Source organism: Chlorocebus sabaeus, chromosome 1 (assembly GCF_047675955.1).
Source record: "Chlorocebus sabaeus isolate Y175 chromosome 1, mChlSab1.0.hap1, whole genome shotgun sequence".
Lineage (NCBI taxonomy): Eukaryota > Metazoa > Chordata > Mammalia > Primates > Cercopithecidae > Chlorocebus > Chlorocebus sabaeus.
The window spans coordinates 17003904-17031060 of record NC_132904.1 but is presented as its reverse complement, the minus strand read 5'-3'; the positions used below and the strand labels follow the sequence as shown (position 1 = coordinate 17031060).

General features: G+C 44.5%; 1 protein-coding gene across 2 annotated transcripts in view; it reads left to right on the top strand.

Annotated features, from left to right (window-relative positions):
- PTPRJ (protein tyrosine phosphatase receptor type J) overlaps positions 1-26292 on the top strand; it is a 221537-nt gene extending 195245 nt beyond the window's left edge. For both annotated transcript variants that reach the window (XM_073016259.1, XM_037999319.2), the window contains exons 13-24: positions 969-1179; positions 1294-1418; positions 3127-3214; positions 5998-6039; positions 6648-6735; positions 8605-8695; positions 10928-11001; positions 11112-11246; positions 15319-15438; positions 18884-19044; positions 19817-19952; positions 22645-26292. In XM_073016259.1, the coding sequence (XP_072872360.1) occupies positions 969-1179; positions 1294-1418; positions 3127-3214; positions 5998-6039; positions 6648-6735; positions 8605-8695; positions 10928-11001; positions 11112-11246; positions 15319-15438; positions 18884-19044; positions 19817-19952; positions 22645-22803 (1430 nt within the window). In that variant the 3' untranslated portion in view covers positions 22804-26292. The remainder of the gene's footprint in view (positions 1-968; positions 1180-1293; positions 1419-3126; positions 3215-5997; positions 6040-6647; positions 6736-8604; positions 8696-10927; positions 11002-11111; positions 11247-15318; positions 15439-18883; positions 19045-19816; positions 19953-22644) is intronic.
- The last annotated feature ends 865 nt before the right edge of the window (positions 26293-27157 follow it).

The following is a 27157-nucleotide window of genomic DNA, read 5'->3' as shown; positions in this document are numbered from 1 at the left end:
CCTCCTCCTCATCTTCCTTCTCCTTCCCCTCCTCCCCCCTCCTCCTCCCCCTCTCCTCCCCCTTCTCCTGTTTCCTTCCCCCCCTCCCCCCAAGTTTTGTTGTGGGGGTTCCTTCCTCCTCCTCCCGCTCCTCCTCTCCTCCTCCCCTTCTGCCTCTCTTGCCCTCTCCTCTTTCTTTCTTTTAGAGACAAGGTCTCACCATGTTGCCCAGGCTGGTCTTGAACTCCTGAACTCAAGTAATCCTCCCACCTTGGCCTTCCAAAGTGCTAGGACTAGACTACAAGCATAAGCCTCTGTGCCTGGTCTAGGGGATGCTTTATGCATGAATAATGCAGTGTTTCCTCTGCCCACTCTCTCGCACTGTGGTGCTGTCCTCATCTCCTCGAGGAGGATAGAGACCAAACACACTGTCAGGGGGTTGGGGATCTGGGAGGATAGAAATTTTCTGGTGCAATAACCTGTGGCAAAATTTCAAAAAGTGAGGTGGAAATCTCTCTCTCTTCTATCTTTTCATTTTGGGTCTGTTTCCAGCTCTTAGTCATTCTGCTGTGATGCTTGTCAACAAGTCCATCGAGGAAGGCCATGTTGCATGGCAGCCAGACGGACCAGTGCTGGTCTGTGATTGGATGAAACCTTGGGCTCTGAACCCGATGCCCTGGATTAGGAACCCACCTCTCTGTCATAGGCCATGTGACCTTGTGCCTGGTCCTGTTAGCCTTTTGTACCTTCGTTTTCTTGTCTGTAAAATGGAGACAATAAGCTTATGTGATGGGATTCATGGGGATGAAGTGAGTTACTGTAGGTGAAGTCCTTAGAATTCAACGTGAGTCAACCCTGGCACAGAGAGATACTTGAGAGGTGGTTGCTGGTATCACTGTCACCCAGCATCACCACCATGTGGACATGCAGGAGAAGTCGTCTCTCTGCCGTCACTTTCTTATGATTCTCCTTCTGTGTACCTTTCTTAGCTGGTCACCCTTCTGCAGATGTCCTGAAATACACGTATGAGGATTTCAAAAAGGGAGCCTCAGATACTTATGTGACATACCTGATCAGAACAGAAGAAAAGGGACATTCTCAGAGCTTGTCTGAAGTTTTGAAATATGAAATTGATGTTGGGAATGAGTCAACCACGCTTGGCTATTACAATGGGAAGCTGGAACCTCTGGGCTCCTACCGGTAATGTCTTCTGGTTCTTGCTGTCTGGGGGCTGAGCCTCATGAGCATAAAGCTCTCCGTGCCTGTGGTCAGACACGTCTCAGGGACCTCTTTTTGCTCTTTGTCATCCCACAGGGCTTGTGTGGCTGGCTTCACCAACATTACCTTCCACCCTCAAAACCATGGGCTCATCGATGGGGCTGAGAGCTACGTGTCCTTCAGTCGCTACTCAGATGCTGTTTCCTTGCCCCAGGATCCAGGTAGGGAGAAGACAACAGTCCTGGTACCGGTTCAGTGGCATTTTGCTCCACGTGTCCATAGAAGGCCAGCTGTGTGCATGCCTCCCTCAGACCTTCAGGAGGATTGGTGTGCCCAACTCCCCCCTCCCAGAGGTTGAGATGTCACTGGGTCACCGGGCTCACTGGGCTTCCTCCTCTGAGGTCCCATAGCCTGGACCCGACACTCTCCCTTCTCTAAGTGCCAGTTGTTCTTCCAATCTGCAAAGATTATTGAGTCCTCATATGCCAGGTGCACAGTTTGACATAGTGCATTGAATCCTTAAATATTAGAATCAGAGGAAGCCACATAAATTGTCTTGTTCAATCCTGTTTATTCTACTTCATAATTTTAATTCTATTTATTGATTTGTTTATTTTATTTTATGGTTTTTTTTTTTTTTTTGAGACAGAGTCTCCCTCTGTCACCCAGGCTGGAGTGCAGTGGCACGATCTCTGCTCACTACAACCTCTGCCTCCCGGGTTCAAGCAATTCTCCTGCCTCAGCCTCCTGAGTAGCTGGGATTACAGGCACCTGCTACCACGCCCAGCTAATTTTGGTATTTTTAGTAGAGACGGGGTTTAGGTATGTTGGCCAGGCTGGTCTTGAACTCCTGACCTCAGGTGATCTGCCCACCTCGGCTTCCCAAAGTGCTAGGATTATAGGCGTGAGCCATCATGTCCAGCCTATCTATTTTATTTTTGAGATAGAGTGTTGCTCTGTTGCCCAGGAGTACAGTGGCGTGATCATAGCTCACTGTAACTTTGAATTCCTGTGCTCAAGGGATCCTCCTGCCTCACCCTCCCAGGTGGGACCACAGGTGCTCACCACCATGCCTGGCTAAGTTTTTGTAGAGATGGGGTCTTGCTCTATTGCCCAGGCTGGCCTCGAACCCCTGGCTTCAAGCTTCCTTCCACCTTCTTCCAAAGCTCTGGGATTACAGGCGTGAGCCACTGTGCTCTGCCCGCTTTTTGGAAATGAGATTCTTAAGGCCCAGAGAGGGGAAGTAACTTGCCCAGGGTTACAAGGTGGCTTTAGAGGCAGGCCTGAAATTCTGGTCTTGGACCCTTGTCAAGTGCTTCTACCCTTTATCGCATAGACCTAAGTGATACAGGAGCTTCAAGGATCCAAGAGGGATTCATCCCCTACCTTCAAGCCAGAGGCGAATGGACTGACTGGCTTGTTAGTTTGTCTGCTTTTTTTCCTGGTTGGTGGTTGTTGGGTGCCGGAAAGAATGCCTGTCCCAGAAGCAAAGTTTAGGGAGTCCCCACATCCTTCTCCAGTAAACCAATGGGTTTCCTGTCTCCTGAGCATGGATGCTGCTGTAGGTACCTCTGCTCATATGTGGGTGCTAGTCTTAACACGTCAGAGGTGGCAGGAAAAATCCTTGAAAATCCAGCCTAGTTCCCTAAATTTGCAGTTGAGGAGACTGAGACCTGGCAAGGAACAGTAGCTTTCTCAGGACCATCCAGGTGGTAGTGGGTTGGGAATACGAACCTGGCTTCCGCATGCATGGACTAATTTTAGGTCCAAGCTATTTAACTCTTGTGTGTGTGCACGTGTGTGTGTGTGTGTGTGTGTATGCCACATATACCTGAACCCTCTGGTGTTAGGGTCCCTGGCTGGTTGTTAGCACGTCGTGTGGTCTGCATGACCACCTCTTCAAGTGTCTCCTGTTTTGACTTTTCTCAGGTGTCATCTGTGGAGCAGTTTTTGGCTGTATCTTTGGTGCCCTGGTTATTGTGACTGTGGGAGGCTTCATCTTCTGGAGAAAGAAGAGGTGATGCTGATGCTAATAATAATACTCTGGTATTTAAGGAAGCTTTCTATTGAGGAACATTTCAAACATTCACAGAATTGGAAGGAATGATATCATGAGTGCCATGTTCCCTTCACCCACAGTCTTTTGCATTTGGCCAATCGTGTTTCCTCTGTGCCCCCAGTTGGGTGATGTTAATGTGCTCCCAGCTGTCACATCAGGCCATTGATAGATGCCGCAGTATGGGATGCTACTTTCAAACGATATGTTCTTGTTTACAAGTCAGTTTCATAGTATTATCATGTTAAGAGATTTCATTTTAGAGGTAGCTAAGTTTGAACACCAGCTCTGTCTTTGACCAGCTGTTTAGGAAGCTTAGCTTTAATGTCCTCATCTATGATAGGAGGATAATCATTGTGCCTAACTTGTGAAGCAAAGGAGGATTGAATAAGGCACTTCTCAGTGTTTTGTACCTTGGATGCTATTATTATTTTACCTGTATAACTGCCCTGTGAGGTCATTAAATGGTAAAAGTAGCAGCCCTTTTTTGAGTGCTCACTGTGTGCCTGCATCTGTGCTTTCCATGAATTATCTCATGCATGAGGCTCTGCGAGGGAAGTCCGGTAAGTCCCTTCCACGGATGCAGATGCTGAGTCAGGAGGTGTGGAAATAGAACTTGAACCTGGTCCTTGTACTTCATGGCACGCCCTCTTGTCTGTGTAGTATGTGAAGCCTGTGTGTGTGAGTTGGGGTTTCTTTGCTGTAGGGTGCTGCCAACCAGGGAAACTCCGTCCTGCCCCAGGGGTCCTCATGTGGCCCAGGTGGGTTCCTTGTGCTGCCACCCCGCTCCAACTTTTAGATTAGGTTCTGTTTTGTTTTGTTTTGTTTTGTTTTTTTTGAGGTGAAGTCTGGCTCTGTCCCCCAGGCTGGAGTGCAGTGGCATGATCTCGGTTCACTGCAACCTCTGCCTCCTGGGTTCAAGTGATTCTCCTGCCTCAGCCTTTTGAGTAGCTGGGATTACAGGCACCGCTACCACACCCGGCTAATTTTTGTGGTTTTAGCAGAGACGGAGTTTCACCATATTGGCCAGGCTGGTCGTGAACTCCTTACCTCAAGGGGCCCACCCGCCTCAGCCTCCCGAAGTGTTGGGAATACAGGCGTGAGCCACTGCGCCCTGACAGATTAGGTTCTGATTTTGGGGGAGGAGATGGATCAGTCAGTGACTGGGTAAAACAGTTTTATTGTTTCTTGTTAAGAATAAGAGTAATACATGCTTATGGCAAAAAAATACAGAAAAGAAGAGCACAAATAAATAGGAAATCCGCAATCGCAGAACCCACACAAAACTACTCTTAACATTTTGATGTGACCAAACTCACACACAAATGTGTGCACATACATGGAATTATGTTACATGTTAGTATCTAGCCTGCTTTATTCAGTTTAGACATTGTTGGCAGCTTCATTTCATCATCATTTTTTTTTTTTTTTGAGACAGAGTTTCGTTCTTGTTGCCCAGGCTGGAGTGCAATGGCACGGTCTTGGCTCACTACAACCTCTGCCTCCTAGGTTCAAGCGATTCTCCTGCCTCAGCCTCCTGAGTAGCTAGGATTATAGGCACCCGCCACCATGCCTGGCTATTTTTTTTGTATTTTTAGTAGAGACGGAGTTTTGCCATGTTGGCCACATTGGTCTCAAACTCCTGACCTCAGGTGATCCACCCACATCGGCCTCCTAAAGTGCTGGGATTACAGGCCTGAGCTACCATGCCTGGCCCATTTCATCATCATTTTAAGTGGCTACAGAGTATTCAACTGTATGGAAGTACCATGATCTATTTAGCCAATTTCCTAGGTGTTTCCACTTTTAAAAATTTTTCTTGGCCACAGTTACTTATCCTTGTGCCTGAATCTTTGGGTACATTCACGATTATTTCCTTAGGCTAAATTCCAAGCTAGGCAAGTGCTGGGTCAGTGGGTATGCATGCTTTCAGTTTTGATACATACTGCCACATTGCCTTCCAGAAAATTGTTCTTAAACGCCAATGCAGAGTTGAGTCAATAGTGCAGGAGTGTGCAGATGCCTCACCAACTTGCCAGTTCTGGATCTGATATGTTTTTTGATTTATTGCATTCATTTATCAGAAAAGCTTTCTCAAAAGCAAAGTATGAAATAACAAGTCTTGCTTTACATTAAAGTAATGTCACTGCTATATATTTGAAAGGAAATTCTTTTTTTTTTTTTTTTTTGAGACAGAGTCTCGCTGTGTCACCCAGGCTGGAGTGCAGTGGCGCGATCTCGGCTCACTGCAAGCTCCGCCTCCCGGGTTTTACGCCATTCTCCTGCCTCAGCCTCCGAGTAGCTGGGACTACAGGCGCCCGCCACCACGCCCGGCTAGTTTTTTGTATTTTTAGTAGAGACGGGGTTTCACGGTGTTAGCCAGGATGGTCTCGATCTCCTGACCTCGTGATCCACCCGCCTCGGCCTCCCAAAGTGCTGGGATTACAGGCTTGAGCCACCGCGCCCGGCTGAAAGGAAATTCTTAAAAGTGACTTGGATATGATTTTTTTCATTCTTGTAGATAGTACAAAAGAAAATAACTTCACAAATTTATAATTAGCATTTGCAGCTTGGGTCATTAAGTTTAGTATTAGGGGGCAGGATTTGGTGTCATCTGTGAACTAATGCCCGAGGAAAAGGTGTAACACCTTTATTTCATAGGTGACATCAACTCCAGATACGCAAGGGAAAAGCACAGGAAGGAATCCTTTTTTGTCTAATGGGTCTCTTTTCTCTTAAAACAGGAAAGATGCAAAGAATAATGAAGTGTCCTTTTCTCAAATTAAGTAAGTCTCTCAAATTATGAGCTTTATTTTAAATCCTCCAATCTGTTCAGTGACTATCTATAAATAATTTTTGATGGAACTTGCTGTCATTTTTCCTGATTGGCACATTTTGACCATGATCATTTGGAAGTTTTTACTAACTCTGTTTTCTGCAAGGAATCTATGTTTTATTAGTCTCCTGAAGCTAGCTTCCTTGACATGTTCTACTCTTCTACCAATAAATACATATTTTTTTATTTAAAAAAGTCATATAGGTTATCAAGATCCAAGGGAGAGAAGCACTTACTTAAAGTCACAAAACCAATTATTTACAAAGTACGGTCTAGAAATCAGATTTCCTGATTCATATTTTAGTGTTTTGTGAATACTAGTACTCTGATCCCCTCTTGCCAAATTATACCCTCGGTTTTGTTGTTTTGGGAAGATTGTTTACTGTCATCTCTAGAGTATGAATGAGTCTTTCTAATCGCTTACTTTTTTCTTTCCCTTTCTATCATGAAGGCCTAAAAAGTGAGTCATCTCTTTATTTTTTTTTAATAACTTGTACTTTTCTATTGAATATGGACTTCATTGAATATAAAAAATCCTGATAAGTTTTGTTTTCTTAGATCTAAGTTAATCCGAGTGGAGAATTTTGAGGCCTACTTCAAGAAGCAGCAAGCCGACTCCAACTGTGGGTTTGCAGAGGAATATGAAGTACGTTGCTGTAAATACTGTGTTTTAATTGTGTCAGGTTCCAACCCAACCCGGGGTCCGAGGGGAGTTGGTGGACGGGTGGCAGGTAGCTGAAGGACTTGAGGGACTGTAGGCAGTTGGGACATGGCTTTATTCTGTCTCCTACAGAGTCAGCAGTGCAGTTATATTACTCACAGGTAATAGTGGCTTAAAGCCAGGTATGAACTCACCCAAACAGGTTACATTAAATGGCTATATAACCTCAGGGTTGTGCACCTGCGCTCCAAACCTGTTGTGTCATACTGTCCTGGATGTCTGCCTCGGACTACTCCTGACTGAAGCACAGCCACTTTCCTTAGAAATTGGCTTGTTTTTCCTGAAAGTTAGAAAACTGTTAACAGAAACTAGGAATTCAAGTCAGGGAACTATTAGCCACCATACTTAGGAAACTATATGAGCTGGAAAGAAACCAAATGGGCATGGTGAGGTCTGGGGCTTGATGACAGTGTGGCCTAGGGTGGCTTGTGAGGTTCACATGAAGCCCTGCACAAGGACTTTCTTGGCCAGTGTCTGCCTTTCAGTTCCCCCTGCTGTGCTCCAACCAGCCCAGGAACTAGCCCTGCTCAGAGTGTCCGTGCACACTCGTCCTCATGTGCTGCCCTGTCCAGCATCTCTGCCTTTGCTCTCTTGAAATCCTGCTCAGCACTCAGCACAGTGCACATGCTGCCTCCTCCATGGGCTTTCTGGGATCCCATTAGGAGAACTTGAGTTCTGTGTGCTCAGACTGCTTTGTTTCCCCTGTTGCTTGTTATCAATATTCAGCATTTCTTTAATTCTGCCTTGTTGTAATGTTAGTTTTTTCTGTGTACAGTGCACCTCTCCTCCAGATTGCAACTGCTTGAAGGCAGTTTTTCCTATATTTTAACCTTTTTCCTATATTTTAACCTTTGTATTAGTTTCCTAGGCTGCCATAAAAAAGCACCACAAACTGGGAGGTTGAAAACAACAGAAATTTACTGTCTAGAGGCCACACTCCCAAATTAAGGTGTGGGCAGGGCCACACTCCCTCCTAAGCCTCTGGGCAGCATCCTTCTTTGCCTCTGCAGCTTCCGGGTGCCAGGCGTCCCTTAGTTTTGTGGCAGCGACACTCTCATGTCTGCCTCTGTGTTCACATGGCCATCTCCCCTCACGTGTCTATGTCTCTTTGTCTGTTTTCCTCCTATAAGGACACCAGTCGTATGGGATTCAGGGCCCATTCTATTCTAGTATGACCTCACTTTAATTTGTTTACATAGGTAAAGAGCCTATTTCTAAATAAGATCCCACTCATGGGTATTAGGGGTGAGAAATCCAACATGTCTTTTTGGGGTACAATTTAAGCCATATTGCCTCTACATTTCCACTTTGTTCTGTTGTTACCAAAACACCACGGGTTTGGTCTAGGTCCTGCTCCTTGCCTTTACAGAAAGCCAATCACTGAGACAACAAATATTGCCAGGGAAGAAAGCTTTAATCGGGTGCTGCAGCCAAGAGGATGGGAGCTCAATCTCAAATCCATCTCCCTGACTGACTAAAACCTGGGGTTTATGTAGCAGGAAAGAAATGTAACAATGTGTAAGAAAACAGGAACTAGGGAGGGGCAAGGAGGCATCTGGTACAGTGATCTGACTAGTTTCAGTTCTTTGGTACTTCCTGAAGGTCCTTTCCTGAGAAAGGAACTCAGATAAATACAAGTTTCAGGCTTTAATAGAAGAAGGGTAAATTTCTATGTTTGTTCAAAAACAACTTGTCTATGGGACTGTTGGGCTGGTTTCACTGTCATATGCTATGCTAAATATGAATAATATTTGAAGACTAAATAAATGAACACCTCATTTGTTCTGTTTTCAGGATCTGAAGCTTGTTGGAATTAGTCAACCTAAATATGCAGCAGAACTGGCTGAGAATAGAGGAAAGAATCGCTATAATAATGTCCTGCCCTGTAAGTTATTTTATCCACAGCATCTTCTCTGTTTTCTGTCAGTGGCCATCACATCTCTAACTGTAGAGGGGAGGGAATCAGTGATCCTAAGTAACCACTTCCACAACCATTCATTAGTCACCTACTTCCACAACCATCCGTTATTCACCTACTATGTGCTAAGCACTATATTTAGGTACATTATCTTTAATTTAATCTTCACAACAGCCTTATGAAGTAGGTAGTAGAATATTTGTTTCGCAGGTAAGGAAAATGCACAGAGTGGTTAGGTGATCTTTCCAAGGTTACACAGGTAGTGTCGGGAAAACTAGGCTTTGTACTAGGTCTGTCTTATTGAGGGAAAAGGCCAGAGTCTGTGTTCTTAACCCCTCTGTCTCACAACTATTTATTTCAATTCTATAATTCTGGAATGAAAGCGAGCAGAGCGAGACAGGGAGTCACACTTTTCTGTGTCCAGACACATGGGCTGAGTGAATTCCACAGCTAAGTATGAATTATATTTAGCTCATTTCCTGTTTTTCAGAATGTCTGCATCTTAGTCAACAGGGATAACAGCAAACTGAGTTTAAAATGAGAATTATTTATTACATCAAACCATTAGATGAAATGTAAATACTTCTCCATTGAAAGTTCATCATGATCACTCTTTTGGGTGGGGATTAGGGCACGGAGAGGAGCATAAGTAGACTGTAGCCATGTTCTGATGTAGCTGAAATTGATAGACTTTGCAGATAATTTTTACATCAGGACATCATCGTCTTTATTTGAAGCTGTGTTTTTTCATTCCTGGACTAAAACATTAAGTTCTTTTTAAATTCAGCATTGTTCTTGGGTTCTTTCTTTCCGTTTATTTCCCTGTACTTGACAAGGAATATTGGCCCATGTTCTGAGGGAAATGCTTTTAAAACTAGGCTGGGGGTATTGCCCTTCTAAGGGTGATTTGGGATTATCGGCCTCTTCTTTTTTTTTTTTTTTTTTTTGAGACGGAGTCTCGCTGTGTCACCCAGGCTGGAGTGCAGTGGCGCGATCTCGGCTCACTGCAAGCTCCGCCTCCCGGGTTTACGCCATTGTCCTGCCTCAGCCTCCGAGTAGCTGGGACTACAGGTGCCCGCCACCATGCCCGGCTAGTTTTTTGTATTTTTTTAGTAGAGACGGGGTTTCACGGTGTTAGCCAGGATGGTCTCGATCTCCTGACCTCGTGATCCACCCGCCTCGGCCTCCCAAAGTGCTGGGATTACAGGTTTGAGCCACCGCGCCCGGCTATCGGCCTCTTCTTGTGAATGTCTGTGGAGATTCTCAGATCTGGAGTGGGAGCTGGGACGTGGGTGTTTGGGTATTGTTTTTATTGGGAAGTCTTTAGGCTGAGACTCAGGTCAGTACTGGACTTAGCATTGTTATGTTATTTTGTCCAGAGGAGGGTGAGGTAGTACAATCAGAGACAGGGAGACTGAGGTGGTGCTGCTTCTGGCTCAGCCTGACACTCGCAGTTCTAAGGTTATTATTTCATCTCTTAAGTTGGGCAAGTTTGTGTGTATGCTTTTGAGATGACAATAATATTTATAAAACATAATTCTGTGTTTTAGATCCTCCTACTGATAGTAGTCTTATACGTTCAATTTATTCTTGAACTTGGTACTCTCTTTTTATAACAACTTGTTTGTATGAGAATAGAGGCTAGAGGCAGAGTAGAAAGGTTAACCTAGGGACCTAACCTGTCCTAGTGTAAGGGGCACTAGATTTGAATTTCGACTGCCCCTCACCAGATATATGGATTTGGAGAAGTCACTTAATCTCTATAACCCTCAGTTTCCTCATCTGTGAAACAGGGCAGAGGCTTGTAGGGTGGTTTTGAGGAGTAAATAAAATTGTTTAGCATATTCCCTCATGTGAGCTCATGGTAGACCCCTGAGGATGCTAATAGTAGCAGGTTCATTTTATGTGAGAAGGCGTCTGGTGTGGTTAATATCTTGGGCCCTGGTGTCAGGCTGCAGGTTCAAATCCTGGCCATGCCACTCATTAGCTCTGCTCTGTGATAGTGTGACTGCTCTGTGCCATGGTCACATAGAGTGACCATGAGGATTCAATGAGGTGGTCTATGTGAAATGCCATGCTGTGCATCTTCAAAGACACAAGTCCCAGTGTTGCCATTTTGAATTTCATTTTTTTTTTCTGTTTTGTGTCCAGCTTTACTAACATGTTTGCTTATAATGCGGACCTTTTTTAATGTCATAGATGATATTTCCCGTGTCAAACTTTCGGTCCAGACCCATTCAACGGACGACTACATCAATGCCAACTACATGCCTGTAAGTTGGGGGATGGTCTCGCAGTGCTGGACTGTTTCGATGAAATCTTCAGAACGCTTTGCTTCTTTCTGTTTCTTTGAGGTTGACTGTGTGTTGTTTCCTATTTTTAGGGCTACCACTCCAAGAAAGATTTTATTGCCACACAAGGACCTTTACCGAACACTTTGAAAGATTTTTGGCGTATGGTTTGGGAGAAAAATGTATATGCCATCATTATGTTGACCAAATGCGTTGAACAGGGAAGAGTAAGTATGTTTTTTAGTTTTTGAAATTTAAAATTACATTAAATTAATTGCTTTTTATTGTGGCAGAGGGGTATCTTAAAAACCACTTGTTTCTTTAAAAAAAAACTTCAAACATTAGCACTTTATTCTTACAAACTTGTTTTCTGTCTTTTTTTTCCCCTTAAGAGAAACATTTAAAAACATTCTTTAAACAATTTTGTCATTATCTTTTTTTTTGTGGACACATATCAGTGTCTTCTGTTTATTACGTCGTGGCTGGAGTTAGTAAGCAGGAACGGGTTAGTGCCGTGGAACAATCTCCCAGGCGTAGTGCAAGATGCTGTTGACGGACGGTGTGGCGCTGTCCTTCACTGGCCCCATGAACACGGACAAGCCCATCATGTCTCTAAGCAACCGGTATCTTCATCTGTGAGATGAGGGTTTCCATCAGCTCGGTGATTTTCAAGCTTAGGTTGAGCACTGAGCCCCCCAGGTTTTTTTTTTTTTTTTTTTTTTTTTTTTTGTCAGCCAGGCTGGAGTGCAGTGGTGTGATCATGGCTCACTACAGCTTTGAATTCGTGGTCTGCCTCCCGCTTCAGCCTCCCGGGTAGCCGGGACTACAGGCGTGCACCACATGCCTGGATAATTTTTGTTGTTTTTAGTGGAGGCAAGGTCTCACTTTGTTGCCCAGGCTGGTCTCAAACTCCTGACCTCAAGTGACCCTGCTTCCTTGGCCTCCGAAAGTGTTGGGATTATAGGCGTGAGCCATCACACCTGGCCTGGAACCCTTTCTTTGAGCAAAATCTCAGACTTATCCCTGGATAAGCCTCAGCAGCCCCCTCTCTCCTGTAATGCCCTGAAATCCCTCTGCTGCTTCCATCAAAGATTGTATATATGTGTGTGTGTATATATATATATATATATTTTTTGAGATGGAGTCTCACTCTGTTGCCAGGCTGGAGTGCTGTCGTGCGATCTTGGCTTTTGCAACCTCTAACTCCCTGGTTCAAGCGATTCTCCTGCCTCAGCCTCCCAAGTAGCTGAGATTACAGGCAGGCACCACCGTGCGCAGCTACTTTTTGTATTTTTAGTAGAGACAGGGTTTCACTATGTTGGCCAGTATGGTCTCGATCTCCTGACCTTGTGGTCTACCTGCCTCAGCCTCCCAAAGTGCTGGGATTACAGGCGTGAGCCACCGTGCCTGGACAAGATTTTTTATAGTAATAAAATTCTGTATTTCCATAAATTGATGTGAAGAGAACTGAAAAACACATGCTAATCTAAAAAATGCTGTGCCTTAGGAATGGGACTTAATGTTGCTTTATGAGTTGTTTTTTAGTGTAGGTTCATTGTTTGAGGAATAGGAGTCGATTCCTTAAGCCAGTAGATCTCAAACTTTAGCGTCCATCAGAATCACCAGAAGGTTGGTTCTACCCTCAGAATTTCTAATTCGGAATTGCATTTCTGCCTGTTTTCAGATGATTCTGCTGCTGTGGCACCAGGGTGCACACTTGGAGTGGTGCTGTCCCTGGGATAGTGGGAGCCCATCAGGCATCATTTCTTTTAAAGTTCTATAATTCATCGTAGGCTAGCAGATGTTTATCCAGCCCCTGGTGTATATAAGGTCCTGTGCTAGGGGCTGGGGATGGAGGAGGGAAAGATAACAGAGCAGTAAGAGATGACGCCCATCCTCATGTTGCTTGTGATAGAGGGTGGGCTCCTTACCCTCTTGTTGCATCAGGAGAATAGGCTATAGTAGAAATAAAAGCGTTTTTTGTTTTGTTTTGTTTTGGTTTGGTTTTTTGGAGACAAGAGTCTCGCTCTGTCACCCAGGCTGGAGTGCAGTGGTGTGATCTCGGCAACTGCAAGCTCTGCCTCCTGGGTTCACACTATTCTCCTGCCTCAGCCTCCTGAGTAGCTGGGACTACAGGCGCCCACCACCACGCCCGGCTAATTTTTTTGTGTTTTTAGTAGAGATGGGGTTTCGCTGTGTTAGCCAGGATGGTCTCGATCTCCTGACCTTATGATCCACCCGCCTCAGCCTCCCAAAGTGCTGGGATTACAGGCGTGAGCCACCACGCCCAGCAAAAGTGTTTTTTAAATGAATGTAGATAGGCCGGGTGTGGTGGCTCATAGCTATAATCCCAGCACTTTGGGAGGCCATGGCGGGCAGACCACCTGAGGTCAGGAGTTTGAGACCAGCCTGGCCAATGTGGCGAAACCCATCTGTACTAAAAATACAAAAATTAGCCAGGCGTCGTAGTGCGTGCCTGTAATCCCAGCTACTTAGGAGGCTGAGGCAGGAGAATGGCTTGAACCCGGGAGGCGGAGGTTGCAGTGAGCCGAGATTGCACCACTGCACTCCAGCCTAGGCAACAGAGCAAGACTCTGTCTCAAAAAAAAAAAAAAAAAAAAAAGAAGAATGCAAATGAACTTTTTAATACTGTTGAGCCCAGGGCCTTATACATGAAACATTCTTATACAGCTATCTGTTAGACAAACAAAAATGACATAATTACATTAATGGAGAACATGAAGATGAATTTAAATGGTGTCTTGTTCATCTAAAATCAAGATTGAAGTGAGTGTTACTGACCCTGGGTGAATGGGGAAGGGAGTGTATTTTCTGAACTAGATTCTCCATGTATGTTATTTCTTTCCTGTAACAACCCTGTGAGATATTACGATTTCATAGATGGGGGAACTGAGCCTTGGAGAGTTTAAGAACTTGCCCACAAGGTAGCAACAAAACCAAAAATACACCTGGTAAGAGGCTGAGCTGAGACTCAACTCCCTGCTAGTGTGTATCCAGATCCTGGGTTCTTTCTTCGGAACCTGGGTCTTTGAAGAAATACAGATCCCGCAGCCAGAGTCCGAATCTCTGGAGGTAGAACCCAGGCATCTCTTTTTAAACATGACAAGGCCAGGCACAGAGGCTCAGGCCTGTAATCTCAGCACTTTGGGAGGCTGAGGTGGGAGGATCACTTGAGGCCAGGAGTTCAAGAGCAGCCTGGGCAACATAGGGAGATCCCTATCTCTACAAAAATACAAAATAGCTGGGTATGGTGGCACATCCCTGTGGTCCAAGCTACTCTGGAGGCTGAGGTGGGAGGATCCCTTGAGCCGGAGAGGTTGAGGCTGCAGTGAGCCATGATTGTGCCACTGTACCCTAGCTTGTATGACAGAGTGAGACTGTCTCAAACAAACAAAGAACAAAACCCCAAAACAACTCAGCCTTCTCAGGTGAGTCAGGTAATCAATTAGCTTTGAAAACTGCCAGCAGCAGAGCACACCTTAGAGTATTGAGAGTGTGTGTGTCTGTGTGTCGTCTTTTGCCAAATGGGGATTCAGATATTCTTGGAGAGCAGGCGTTTCCTGGTTATTTCTGCTCACATCTGTCCACCAACTTTATAGAAATCAAAGACCCCAGAATAATTTAATTTGATATTCTTTATTGGTGTGTGTATTTGTATTGCAACCAAGGTATATCTGAAAGCCTTGGGAAAAAGTCCTCATTTTTCTTCCAGCTCTCTGGGGTTGTGGGAGAGGATGAGGTCAGTGAACAGTTGTGGAGTGGCGACTCCAGGGGCACAGGGAGCTGGATAGGGACAGTGTCCCAGGTCAAGGACCAGCTGCTGCTCTGCTCTAAATCAATTTTCATGCTGAAAGCTGGGCCTGGTGTAGGCAGATCTGATTTTTAAAGAGAAAATAAGTCTGGATTTTTATGAGGAATTTTAAGAGTTAGCAAGAACTGTAAATTAAAAAAAGAAAAACAATTCTGACAGGCGCTGTGGTGTGCCCATAGACCCAGCTACTCGGGAGGCTGAGGCATGAGGATTGCTTGAGTGCGGGAATTGGAGGCAGTAGTGTGCCATGATCTCATTTGTGAATAGCCACTGCACTCCAGCCTGGGCAGCATAGTGAGACCCTGTCTCTAAAAAATAAAACAATTCGAAGAGTCAAACAAAACCCAACTAGAAGGTCTGATTCCGTCTCTGATGCCAGTTTTCAATAGCTAGTCTCCCTTGTGAGGTTTTAGTGATGGCAGATGGCATGATCTGAGTCTTCTTATAAAAATGCAATTTTGTTCTAGACCAAATGTGAGGAGTATTGGCCCTCCAAGCAGGCTCAGGACTATGGAGACATAACTGTGGCAATGACATCAGAAATTGTTCTTCCGGAATGGACCATCAGAGATTTCACAGTGAAAAATGTAAGTAAGAAGTCAGGATCAATCGAGCTTATGTAATTACTGTATGTTAATTTGGGGGTGATATGTTTTAGGTTGATATTAACTCATATGTTTTCCTATGCAGTGAGAAATGTTTTGCTTCCTTCCTTTCAGAACAGAACAATCCATATGCATGTATACTCCAAGGCAACCCCTTGACTTTTCTGGGAAATTTACTTTCTTGGGAATTTCCTAAGTTATTGCTGAATAAAATGAATCTTAAGAGCATGGCTCTGCATCAGGAGCTCTTTCCTTTCTTTCCATTTCCAGGTGACGTGCTCATAGATTTTATAGAACAAACCGGAGCCTTTTGGATTATTTGGTTAGAAATACGGCATCAGGAGCGGCTACTTGCTCTTAGGAGTAATTGATAACAGTTACATTAATAGGATTCCAAGGCTTATGCACATGGCCTCCCTTCCCCTCAAAATTTACAAAAGCCAATCCAATTAAATTGTGCAGGCATTCCAGGAAGTCAAGTTTATGTGCCTTTTTTCTTTTTCAAGGATGCTTTGAAAATAGAGACAGTGCCGTGAGGCAGCGTTGGTATCTGTTGATGGGTGTGTGCATTGGCATAATTCTTTGCTGTTTATATCACAGGCCTAAAAATGTCTGTTCTCTTTGATTTGCTGGCTCGAAGTCTGAGACTCTCCTAAGGAAATAATCTGAAATGCAACAAAAGGCTTATTCAGAAAGACGAGTCTCAGCATGATTTATAATAGAGGAAAACTCTGGAAACCATGCAGACATCTAGCTTTTGTAGAATGGATAACTCAACTATGACTCGCCTGCTTATAATATCATTATTCAGCTGTTAGAAATGATGGGCCAGGTGTGGTGGTTCATGCCTGTGAGGCTGAGGTGGGAGGATCGCTTGAGCTCAGGTTTGAGACCAGCTTGGGCAACATGCTGAAACCCCGTCTCTACAAAAACAAAACAAAACAAAACCCGAAAATTAGCCAGGCGTGCTGGCATACACCTGTAGTCCCAGCTACTCGGAAGGCTGAGGTAGGAGGATGGCTTGAGTCAAGGAGGTCGAGGCTGTAGTGATTGTGCCCATTATACTCCAGCCTGGGTGACAAAGCAAGACCCTGTCTCAAAAAAAAAAAAAAAAAAAGAAAAATAATGGATGGGTAGACTATATAATTACCATGGGGACATGATAGGATGTCATGTAAGAGAAACATTCTAGGAGATGAAAATTTATGCATATTATAAGTAGTGCATAAAAGGAAAGCTGGAAAGTAGATTCATTGGAGTTGAATCTTGAATCTTTTGGGTGGGTTTTGGGGTTGATGGGTTAGGGTCTAGTTTATGAGATTATTCTTGAAGATTCCATAAGTCATGGATAAAGTATAGTATATTAAATACTAATTCTTTACTAATTGCTGTGTCTCAAAGGGTCTGGCCTCGATATTTCAGTTCCTCCTCTGGAGATGCCATCAAAGCTGTTACCATTCACTGATCTGGCCACCTAAATAATGCAGCTCACTGCAGTGGAAAAATGTCGTGCTTTTTCCTTCCCTCCCCTCCCCTCCCCTCCCCTCCCCTCCCCTTCCTTCCCTTCCCTCCCCTTCCCTTCCCTTCCCTATCCCCCTTTCCCTTTCCCTTTCCCTTCCCTTTCCCTTCCCTTTCGGAGTCTCACTCTGTCATCCAGGCTGGAGTGCAGTAGCGGGATCTCAGCTCACTACAAACTCCGCCTCCTGGGTCCAAATAATTCCCCTGCCTCAGCCTCCTGAGTAGCTGGGACTACAGGCACCTGCCACCACACCCAGCTAATTTTTTTTTTGTATTTTTAGTAGAGACGGGGTCTCACCATATTGGCCAGGCTGGTCTTGAACTCCTGACCTTGTGATCTGCCTGCCTCGGCCTCCCAGAGTGTTAGGATTACAGGCGTGAGTCACCGTGCTCGGCCTGTCATGTTTATTTCTATAGATTTTGCTCATTTGAACGGACTGGCTTCTCCTTGGTTGCCTTCACTGTTTGGGGCTTACCTTTGTGGAGGGGAATTTTGGGTGGAGTTGTCCACATCATTTTTTAAAATTGCTATTACTATGATGATTATTTTTTATTAACTGAACTCCAGACTTTATTCAGATTTCATGTTTTTACACTAAAGCCTTCTTTTGTTCCAGGAGCTGATCCAGGACACCATATGGCATTTAGTACCATGTTATTTTTTAATTATACAAAATGCATGAATACATTTTCCTTTAGAAAACTGAGAACATTACAGAGCTAATGGTTTCCTTTGACTACCACCCCTAACCTGAGCCCCTTTGGCCCTCCGCGAAGATAATGCTAAGTATAACCCTCCGCACTCCTCCCTCTTCCTCTCCCCCTCCTTCTCCCCTTCCCCACTCCCACTCCCTTTCCCCTCCCCTCTCCTTCTCCCTCCTTTTTTCTTCCTCTTCCTCCACCTCCATCTCTCACAGCTGGTTTCTGACTTTGGATCAGTACTTCTGGTTACATTTGTGAATGTTAACTTTATCTGTGATGAGGTCTTCTAGCACCTCTCCCCTCTATCTTTTTTTCCTGCTGTTTTCTAAATTTTGAATACTGCAGATTTATTGTTCTTATCATGAATATACATTTGAAAAAATGAGTGTCAAAGGGCAGCTGTCATAAAGGAGATGGAAATGCCTGCAGTACGGATGTGGGTCACATGGGTACGGTCATTCCCTGGTATGGGCATAACGAGTACAGCTGAGTTAGGGACAGGACCCGCCCCAGCTGTGGTGGGCTCCTGGGCTTCAAGGTATATGCTTTGGAATGAGGTAGGGAACCAGTCTGTGTAATAATGAGCTCTATTGTCTTTCAGATGTTGAAATGGATGGTTTTTTGGGGAAGTCCTTTCTCAGCTCTCTCGAATTCTAAATACTTGCATAGTGCTTGCTAGTGGCCTGTCACTTTATTCGCTTCTCTAGGGGACATAGTGAATTATGAGGCCATTCTTGCCCAGAAGGCACTGATTATCATGGTGTATTTGAGTAAATTATTTTTGGTTTTATGGTCAGTGACATTCCCAGGGGGGCTTGGGGATGGGGTTCATGAAGCTCTAAGGAGGTGCAGGTGTAAGAATGTGAGTTCATTATTGACAGGCAGCTGTGTCAGGAAGGGAAGGATCTAAACGCACAACTGGAGGATGAGGGACTTCTGTTGCATCTAAAATCAGTGTCGGGGAAATGACTTCACTTCTATGAATCGCTGCTGCCTTATCTTTAAAGGGGGATAATAAACTCCCTTCTTGGGCATATTGTGAGGGTTTGATGAACAAGCACTTTTTCAGCTGCTGCGCAAATGTAAAGTTTCATTTTTAGTCATTACAACTCCCGGTTACTACTCAGGCTCTGCTTGATTTCCCCTGCCTTTTTGATTTGTTGGGCGGCCTTTCTGTCTGGATCTAACTCATTTTCTGGGCTTTTAGATCCAGACAAGTGAGAGTCACCCTCTGAGACAGTTCCATTTCACCTCCTGGCCAGACCACGGTGTTCCCGACACCACTGACCTGCTCATCAACTTCCGGTACCTCGTTCGTGACTACATGAAGCAGAGTCCTCCCGAATCGCCGATTCTGGTGCATTGCAGGTATGCAGATGGCACGTCATGTGCGACAGATTTCCAATGTTATTATATATTTATCAGCACTTTACATAAGCGAAGCCTAAGAGGGAATGTAATAGGCATGTACGAATTCAGGAAAGGGTTTGGATAAGGAACCATGGACTTACTTCCTAAACCCTGAACTTCCAAAACAGGGGTTGGCAAACTGTAGCCCATGGATCAAATCTGGTCAGCTGCTGTTTTTGTAAATAACATTTTCTAGGAACACAGCATGCCCATTTATTTGTTTATGGTTGCTTTTCTGCTATAATGGCAGAAAGAGACCATATGGTTTGCAGAGCTTAAGATGTTTCCTCTCTGGAAAACATCTTTACCTTTCAGTAAAGGTACTGAAAAAGTTTGCCAATGCCTAACAAGAAGTTAGTTTTGAAGCTAAAGGAATTAGTTTAGGACAGAAGACAGCAGGGACTCTGTTGCCCAGTGGGGAATAAATCGATGAAACATGCCATGCTAGGTTATGGCGGCAACTTGAATACGACTGAGATTGAAGAAGCTCGGGCAAGGGGTTGTATATGTGGCATTTGACTCAAATGTGACTTTGGAACTTAGGCCCCAGTCCCAAGCTAGTGCTGTCTGACTTGCTGAGGCTTCATCTGAGCAAATGTGTACTGATCCTGCGCATTGCCCTCAAAGTGTGACAGTGAAGGAAAGCAAGATGTATGTACAAATGAGGAACTCTAAGAGGCTTGCAGTTGAGGGAACCCACTGTAATAGGCTTATTTCTCTTTTCTCTCAGTGCTGGGGTCGGAAGGACGGGCACTTTCATTGCCATTGATCGTCTCATCTACCAGATAGAGAATGAGAACACCGTGGATGTGTATGGGATTGTGTATGACCTTCGAATGCATAGGCCTTTAATGGTGCAGACAGAGGTGAGGTCAAGATCTGTATTTGACATTCCACCCTTCCCCTCTTTTTTTTTTTTTGAGACAGAGTCTCGCTCTGTTGCCCAGGCTGGAGTACAGTGGCGTGATCTCGGCTCACTGCAACCTCTGCCTCCTGGGTTCAAGCGATTCTCCTGCCTCTGCCTCCCAAGTAGCTGGGATTACAGGCACGCACACCATGCCCAGCTATATTTTTGTATTTTTAGTAGAGATGGGGTTTCTCCATGTTGGCCAGGGTGGTCTCGAACTCCTGACCTCAAGTGATCTGCCTGCCTTAGCCTCCCGAAGTGCTGGAATTACAGGCGTGAGCCACTGCGCCTGGCCCTTCCCCTCCGTTTTTAAAAGGTTGCATTGTATCATGCACTTGTGTTAAAATATGTCACCTTTCCAGATCTTTCTGGCTCTTGGCTGTGAACTAACATTGGATTTCTTTGCAGACTCTAAGCTGACTCGGAATTAAGTTACCCAGTACAAGTGACATAGTAGTACTGATGTCAGTAATGGAACTACAACCTGAGATAGTGTCAGGATTCTCTACCTTGCTGCCTCTGACTCATTAAATAATCTTGGGACATCTTTGAACTTTGGCTTCTGGGTTTTAAACTCATAAAACTGGTATTTTCCATTCTTTGTTTCTAAGAAGGTCTGACCATCTTTAAAATAAGCTAATGAAACAAACTCATCAAACATTAATGATGTGACATATAATGCCACTTAAATGTTAATACAGCAATTTATCCTCACTCAGACTTATACATTTTAAAGAATATCAATTATCATAGCTACAGAAGGGTGGCTGACCAGTGAAGAAAAGGAATGCTTAATATCTACAGTATAATTTCTGTACTACTGTTGGATTTGGTTTTACCCAAAATGTTACTGAGAAGCAGTGTTTTTGAGGCATGTTTTCAACAGAGAACATATTGCAAAGTTGCTTTCCTCAAAGGGGTGAATGTTCCTTGACCAGGATGAGAGCAGAATATTAATTTTGTATCAGGCTATCGTCCTGTACCGATTTAGAACTCTATGAATATATGCTGTGTTTTTGAGTCTAGCAGGGAATGTTCTAGATGCCTGGGTACATTGTGTGCTCTGGGGTGAGCTTGATGGTTGTTGTGGAAAGAGTGAAATTCACCTCCTGTGTTGGTCAAAAGAGAGATTGTCTTTTTTCTGCTATGATTATATAAAGTAGTATTTCTCAATCTTTTATCCTTTTTTGAGAAACACAGAACTCTTATCCCTGCTACTAGAGTCTAATCTTTTTTATATTTTCAAAACAATACTTATTCATATGAAAGCATTTGACAATATATTTCTCTTTCTCTCTCTCTCTTTTTATTTTTATTTTTGAGACGGATTCTTGCTCTGTCACCGGGCTGGAGTGCAGTGGTGTGATCTTGGCTCACTGCAACCTCTGTCTCCTGGGTTCAAGCGATTCCTCTGCCTCAGCCTCCCGAGTAGCTGGGACTACAGGCGCATGCCACCACACTTGGCTAATTTTTTTTGTATTTTAGTAGAAACGGGGTTTCACCATGTTGGCCAGGCTGGTCTTGATCTCCTGACCTCGTGATCCGCCTTCCTCGGCCCCTCAAAGTTCTGGGATTATAGGCGTGAGTCACCGTGCCTAGCCTCAATATATTTTTCTATTACTCTTCCTTTCCCAGTCCTGCTTCCTGGAGGTAGCCAATGTTTATAGTTTGGTGTCCATCTTTATAAGGCTCTTTATGTACATCTGTAAACACATATACACACACACACACACACATACACAGTACTTTGAAAAAATTGGATCCGTTTTTTTTTTTTTTTTTTTTTGAGATGGAGTCTCGCTCTGTCACCCAGGCTGGAGTGCAGTGGCACCATCTCGGCTCACTGTAACTTCCACCTCCTGGGTTCCAGTGATTCTCCTGCCTCAGCCTCCTGAGTAGCTGGGATTACAGGCATGTACCACCATGCCCAGCAAATTTTTGTATTTTTAGTAGAGACGGGATTTCACCATGTTGCCCAGGCTGATCTCGAACTCCTAACCTGAACCGATCTACCTGCCTCAGCCTCCCAAAGTGCTGGGATTACAGGCATGAGCCACCACGCCCGGCCAGATCCTGTTTTATATATGTTGCTTCTCTGTGTTTTTTTTCCTCCTCTTACAGTATCATGGATATTTTTCTGTGTCAGCTTATACCCCCATTTCCTCTTTTTTTCATCACTACCCGCAGATTCTGATATACTTGCCTGAAGGGTAGTCCTCGTCCAGCTCCACCTGATCATCTCCTTTTAACCTCGCTCCTCGGTTGGGCATAACAGTTGATTCTTACCCTGCACAGCCTCACTAGCCAAGGCCATCTTGTTGGACATTTGATTGTTCGAATGTGTGTCTGCCTTCTTTCCTCTACATTTCCTCCTTCCTTTGCCCTTCCCCGAGACTGTGGCATTTCTCCTTGGGGAGGGGAGGTGTGGAGTGTGCTCTTCTGGTTGAGAATCATTGACGATGGACATCTGTGATTTCAGATTTCACTGCAGTGCTGTTATGTCTCGATGAACTGTTCACCTGAACTGTTTGCTGTTGGGTGGATGGGGTTTGGGAGTGGGGCCGGGGAATTACCTGTTTGAAAATAATTTTGGGTGCTCATTTCTGGGACCCGTGTTCATTTTCTGTCTCTCTCTTTCCTTTTTCTATCAGGACCAGTATGTTTTCCTCAATCAGTGTGTTTTGGATATTGTCAGATCCCAGAAAGACTCCAAAGTAGATCTCATCTACCAGAACACAACTGCAATGACAATCTATGAAAACCTGGCGCCTGTGACCACGTTCGGAAAGACCAATGGTTACATCGCCTAATTCCAAAGGAAAAACCTTTCTGGAGTGAACCAGACCGTCGCACCCACAGCGAAGGCACAGGCCCCGATGTCGACATGTTTTTATATGTCTAATATCTTAATTCTTTGTTCTGTTTTGTGAGAACTAATTTTGAGGGCATGAAGCTGCACGTGACAGATGACAGATTGGGGCTGTCGGGGGCTGTGGATGGGTGGGGAGCAAATCACCTGCATTCCTGATGACCAATGGGATGAGGTCACTTTTCTTTTTTTTTTCTTTTCCCCCCCCTTGAGGATTGTGGAAAACCAGGAAAAGGGAGCTATGATTTTTTTTTCCAAAACAATTTCTTTTTTAAAAAAGACTATTTTATATGGTTCACATGCTAAAGCCAGGATTGTGTTGGGTTGAATATATTTTAAGTATCAGAGGTCTATTTTTACCTACTGTATCTTGGAATCTAGCCGATGGAAAATACCTAATTGTGGATGATGGTTGCGCAGGGAGGGGTACGTGGCGCCTCTTCCGAATGGATTTTCTATTTGAACATGTGCCTTTTCTGAATTATGCTTCCACAGGCAAAACTCAGTAGAGATCTATATTTTTGTACTGAATCTCATAATTGGAATATACGGAATATTTAAACAGTAGTTTAGCATCAGAGGTTTGCCTCCTCCGTAACATTTCTGTTCTCATTTGATCAGGGGAGGCCTCTTTGCCCTGACCCCACGTCCCCTGCCCCCTGTACATTTGTGCTCCATTTTTTCTTCCTTTTTCCCTCCCAGTTTTCTCCAAAGACTCTTCTGTTGGCAACATTTTCAGCCCATTGGTTGGGTGAGAATGGCGACTCAAATATCACCTTGAGAATTTCTGTGGGTGGGAATGGGAGAAGCAGAGGAATCCTACAGTGACAGAAATCCTTTTCCTGTCCCTGTATTATCCCTTTTCTCATGTCTGTATTTGGTATGAAGGATTATTTAAAGGTGCAATATGTGACTTAGTGATTCATGATGTTCTAGGTTTTTAGTAACGTTTTACTCAGGTTGGCATTTTAAGTGTCTGTGTGTGTGTGTGTGTGTGTGTGTGTGTGTTCAGAAGTGTGGCAATCTGTGGACACTTCAGCGTGAATTCAGCATCAGATTAATCCCTCCTTCCCCAAAGTCCACTGGCTTTTGTCTCTCTCTGCCGTGACACATATCGGAATCTACTGTGTATATATATATATATATATACTAAGCTCTCAAAAACAGTCATTCCTATGAATTGAGGTGTACAAAGTTTGAATTTGTATCAAAGATGTAATTATTATTTTTAAAACCTCTTTTCACTATACTGCTGCTGTAATTACTTTGATTTTTAAAATGTAGAGTAATTTTTTTTTTTTTTTTTTTGCTTCAGGTGTGTGTCCACCAAGAATTTCAGAATTTATGTGGATTTATTTTATTGGTACATAATCTGTAAACTTCTTAAGGCATTAACATGAAAAGATTTTTTTTTCTTCTTTTTTATTTTATATTGTGGCTCAGGTTATATTTTGAAGAAGTTTTGAGTTTAACCTCCAATAGGCAATGAAGTTGACAAGGTTTTATGAAGGAATAACCAAGTCCCTGGAGTCCTGTGGCTGTTTCCACAGTAATGCGTCCTGCTGGAAACAGGACAGGTGTGTCCTGTTGAGAATGGGAGCGGGCTCTTCCAGCCTCCTGGCCCCTCCTGACTCTGCCACGCCCCTCACCTCACTGGCACTTTGATAACTGACTGGACGTGTTAATGGGTCTTTTAGGGTTCTAAAGGGTGAACCACACTTTTAAACGCCCTGGCTGTAGTTCAGAGGGTTAGTGCTGTATGCCTTTTATTTCCCTTTCCCTTTGAGGTACTGAAAGGATGAAAAGGTGGTGTCATGTTTTGGGGAGAATCTTCCTTCTCAAATGGAAATTGCACTTTTTGCTGAATCCTTTGCATTTGTTTTGGTAGTAAGCAGTTCATTGAGTATCAGGTCCTCAAGGGAATGAGTTAGCCAGGCTAGGGGGGGCCCTCTTGACCTAACTTCAGAGGGGGTGTTGACTCAATAGGTGTGAATCAGGGAAGCCACGCTGTCCTTGGGGCGTTGCATGAAGCTGGGCGTGGGCAGATTCCTCCCACACCTTCACACCGGCCTGCCTCCAACTCATGCAGATCTCGGAGCAGTCGGTACTTCATTCATAGGTCCCTGTTCAGGCAGCAGTTCTGTGGGCTGTGGTCCTCTCCCGGTCCAATGTGTCTGAAACCATTGTGATGCCTGGCAAATCCCAGGTAGCTCCTGAGCTCTGCTCTGCCCACATCATTGCCACCTGGAAGTCAGAGGAAGGGATTTGTTGCTAAAAAAATCCTTTGAAAGATTAAATCCTTTAAAAGATTAAAGCAACATAATTGTAAACACATTGTATAAAAATGCAAAACACAGTAACCCTCTTTCCTTCCGCCTGGTGTGGGCTTGGGAAATGGGCAAGCGGCCCCAGCAATCACGGGAGGAACTCTTGCGGCGGAGCGGTCTGGGATTCCAAATGGGCAGGTCACACGAAGGTCACGATGCTTCTCTGCATCCTGAAAAGGGCTGGGGACAGGGCCAGTGGGGGTGGTAAGGGTATTTATAGCACAGTGCTTGAAAAGGGAAGATTGATGTGTAAATATAAAGGACACACAGGCTGGGGGTTGGTCAGAGGCAAGAGGAGGGTGCCTCTGAGCTTCTTCAGCCCCTCCCAGGAACAATGAGCTCAAATTGGAAGAGTCCAATGGAATCGGGGGGATGGTGTGAGCGCCCCTGCTCAGTCTTTGACAGTTGCATACAGAAAAGCAGCTGGTGTGGGTTTCGGTATCAATGGACGGGCCAAAGATTGGTGGCCAGCTCATTTGGGGGATTCGGGCCATTGATAGCATCTCCCGGGAACCACCACTTTTTGCCTCCGAAGTCGAATCTAGTGATGATCTCGGCACCAGCAGGAAATGACGTTTGGTGTCTGCCCACCGCGGCCATACTGTGACCTCCAGCCAGAGTTCTGCCTAATTGACTCCACTGGATTTGTGCTTTCTTGAGTCAGAGGCTCCCTGGGGTTAGGGATGGAGGGGCGGGGTCCGCTTTGCAGCCGATCGCGTTTGTTTTTCATCTGGGATGAAAAAGCCTGGTTCTCTTTTGAAATGCTTGATTGTACTTACTGAGCTAAACAAGCCTCGGTGACTGTTGTTGATTTGCCTCGAAGGTCTTAAGTTCTGGGTTTGCAGACTACTGTGTAGCAGCTGTGTGTTTAACATACTGTAGCTTTTTCTCCCTTGGGGGCACATATGAATAGGATGTGTTGATGTGGACTCTAAACTGTAATTTTCTTGTAACTATTTTGGAATGATGCATATTTCTAATGTTTGTTATACTTGTACAGAGTATTGCTGTTGGTTGCTTTTTTTTTTTTTAAGGAAAAAATGGCCTGAAAACATTTTTTTAAAGACTTACAAATACCAAATATAAAAAAAGTCAATGCATTATGCCTTTGCTTCTTTCTTTCTTTCTTCTTCTTCTTCTTCTTCTTCTTCTTTTTTTTTTTCCTTCTTACAATGTACCAAGCAGTTTACTGGCTTGCATTTTACTTGGGCATCCTTAACAAAAACATATTTCTCTTTGGGATTTCCAGATTGTTTTAGTTTTCTAGGGCTGTTGTAACAAGTACCACCAACTGGTAGTTTAAACAACAGAGATTTTCTTCCTACAATTTTGGTGGCTGAGATCCAGGTGTGGGTAGGGTTGGTTTCCTATGAGGCCGGGTTTTTTTTTGTTGTTTTTTTTTTCTGGAGACAGAGTCTCACTCTGTTGCCCAGAGTGAGTGCAGAGGCATGATCTTGGCTCACTGCAACCTCCGCCTCCCGGGTTCAAGCGATTCTCCTGCCCCACCCTCCAGGGGCCTCTGTTTTTGGCTTACAGATGGCTGTCTTCTCCCCGTGCCTTCACATGGTCTTCCCTCTGCGTGTCTGTGTCCTAATCTCCTTTTTTTTTTTTTTTTGAGACAGAGTCTTGTTCTGTTGTCCAGGCTGGAGTGTAGTGGCACCATCTCAGCTCACTGCAACCTCTGCCTCCTGGGCTCAAGCGATTCTCCTGCCTCAGCCTCCCGAGTAGCTGGGACTACAGGCGCCCATCACCACGCCCAGCTAATTTTTTTGTATTTTTAATAGAGATGGGGTTTCACCATGTTGGTCAGGCTGGTGTCGAACTCCTGACCTCGTGATCCGCCTGCCTTGTCCTCCCAAAGTGCTGGGATTACAGGCCTGAGCCACCGCTCCCGGCCAGTCTCCTTATAAGGACACAAATCATACTGGATCAGGGCCTACCCTATTTACCTAATTTTACCTTAATTAC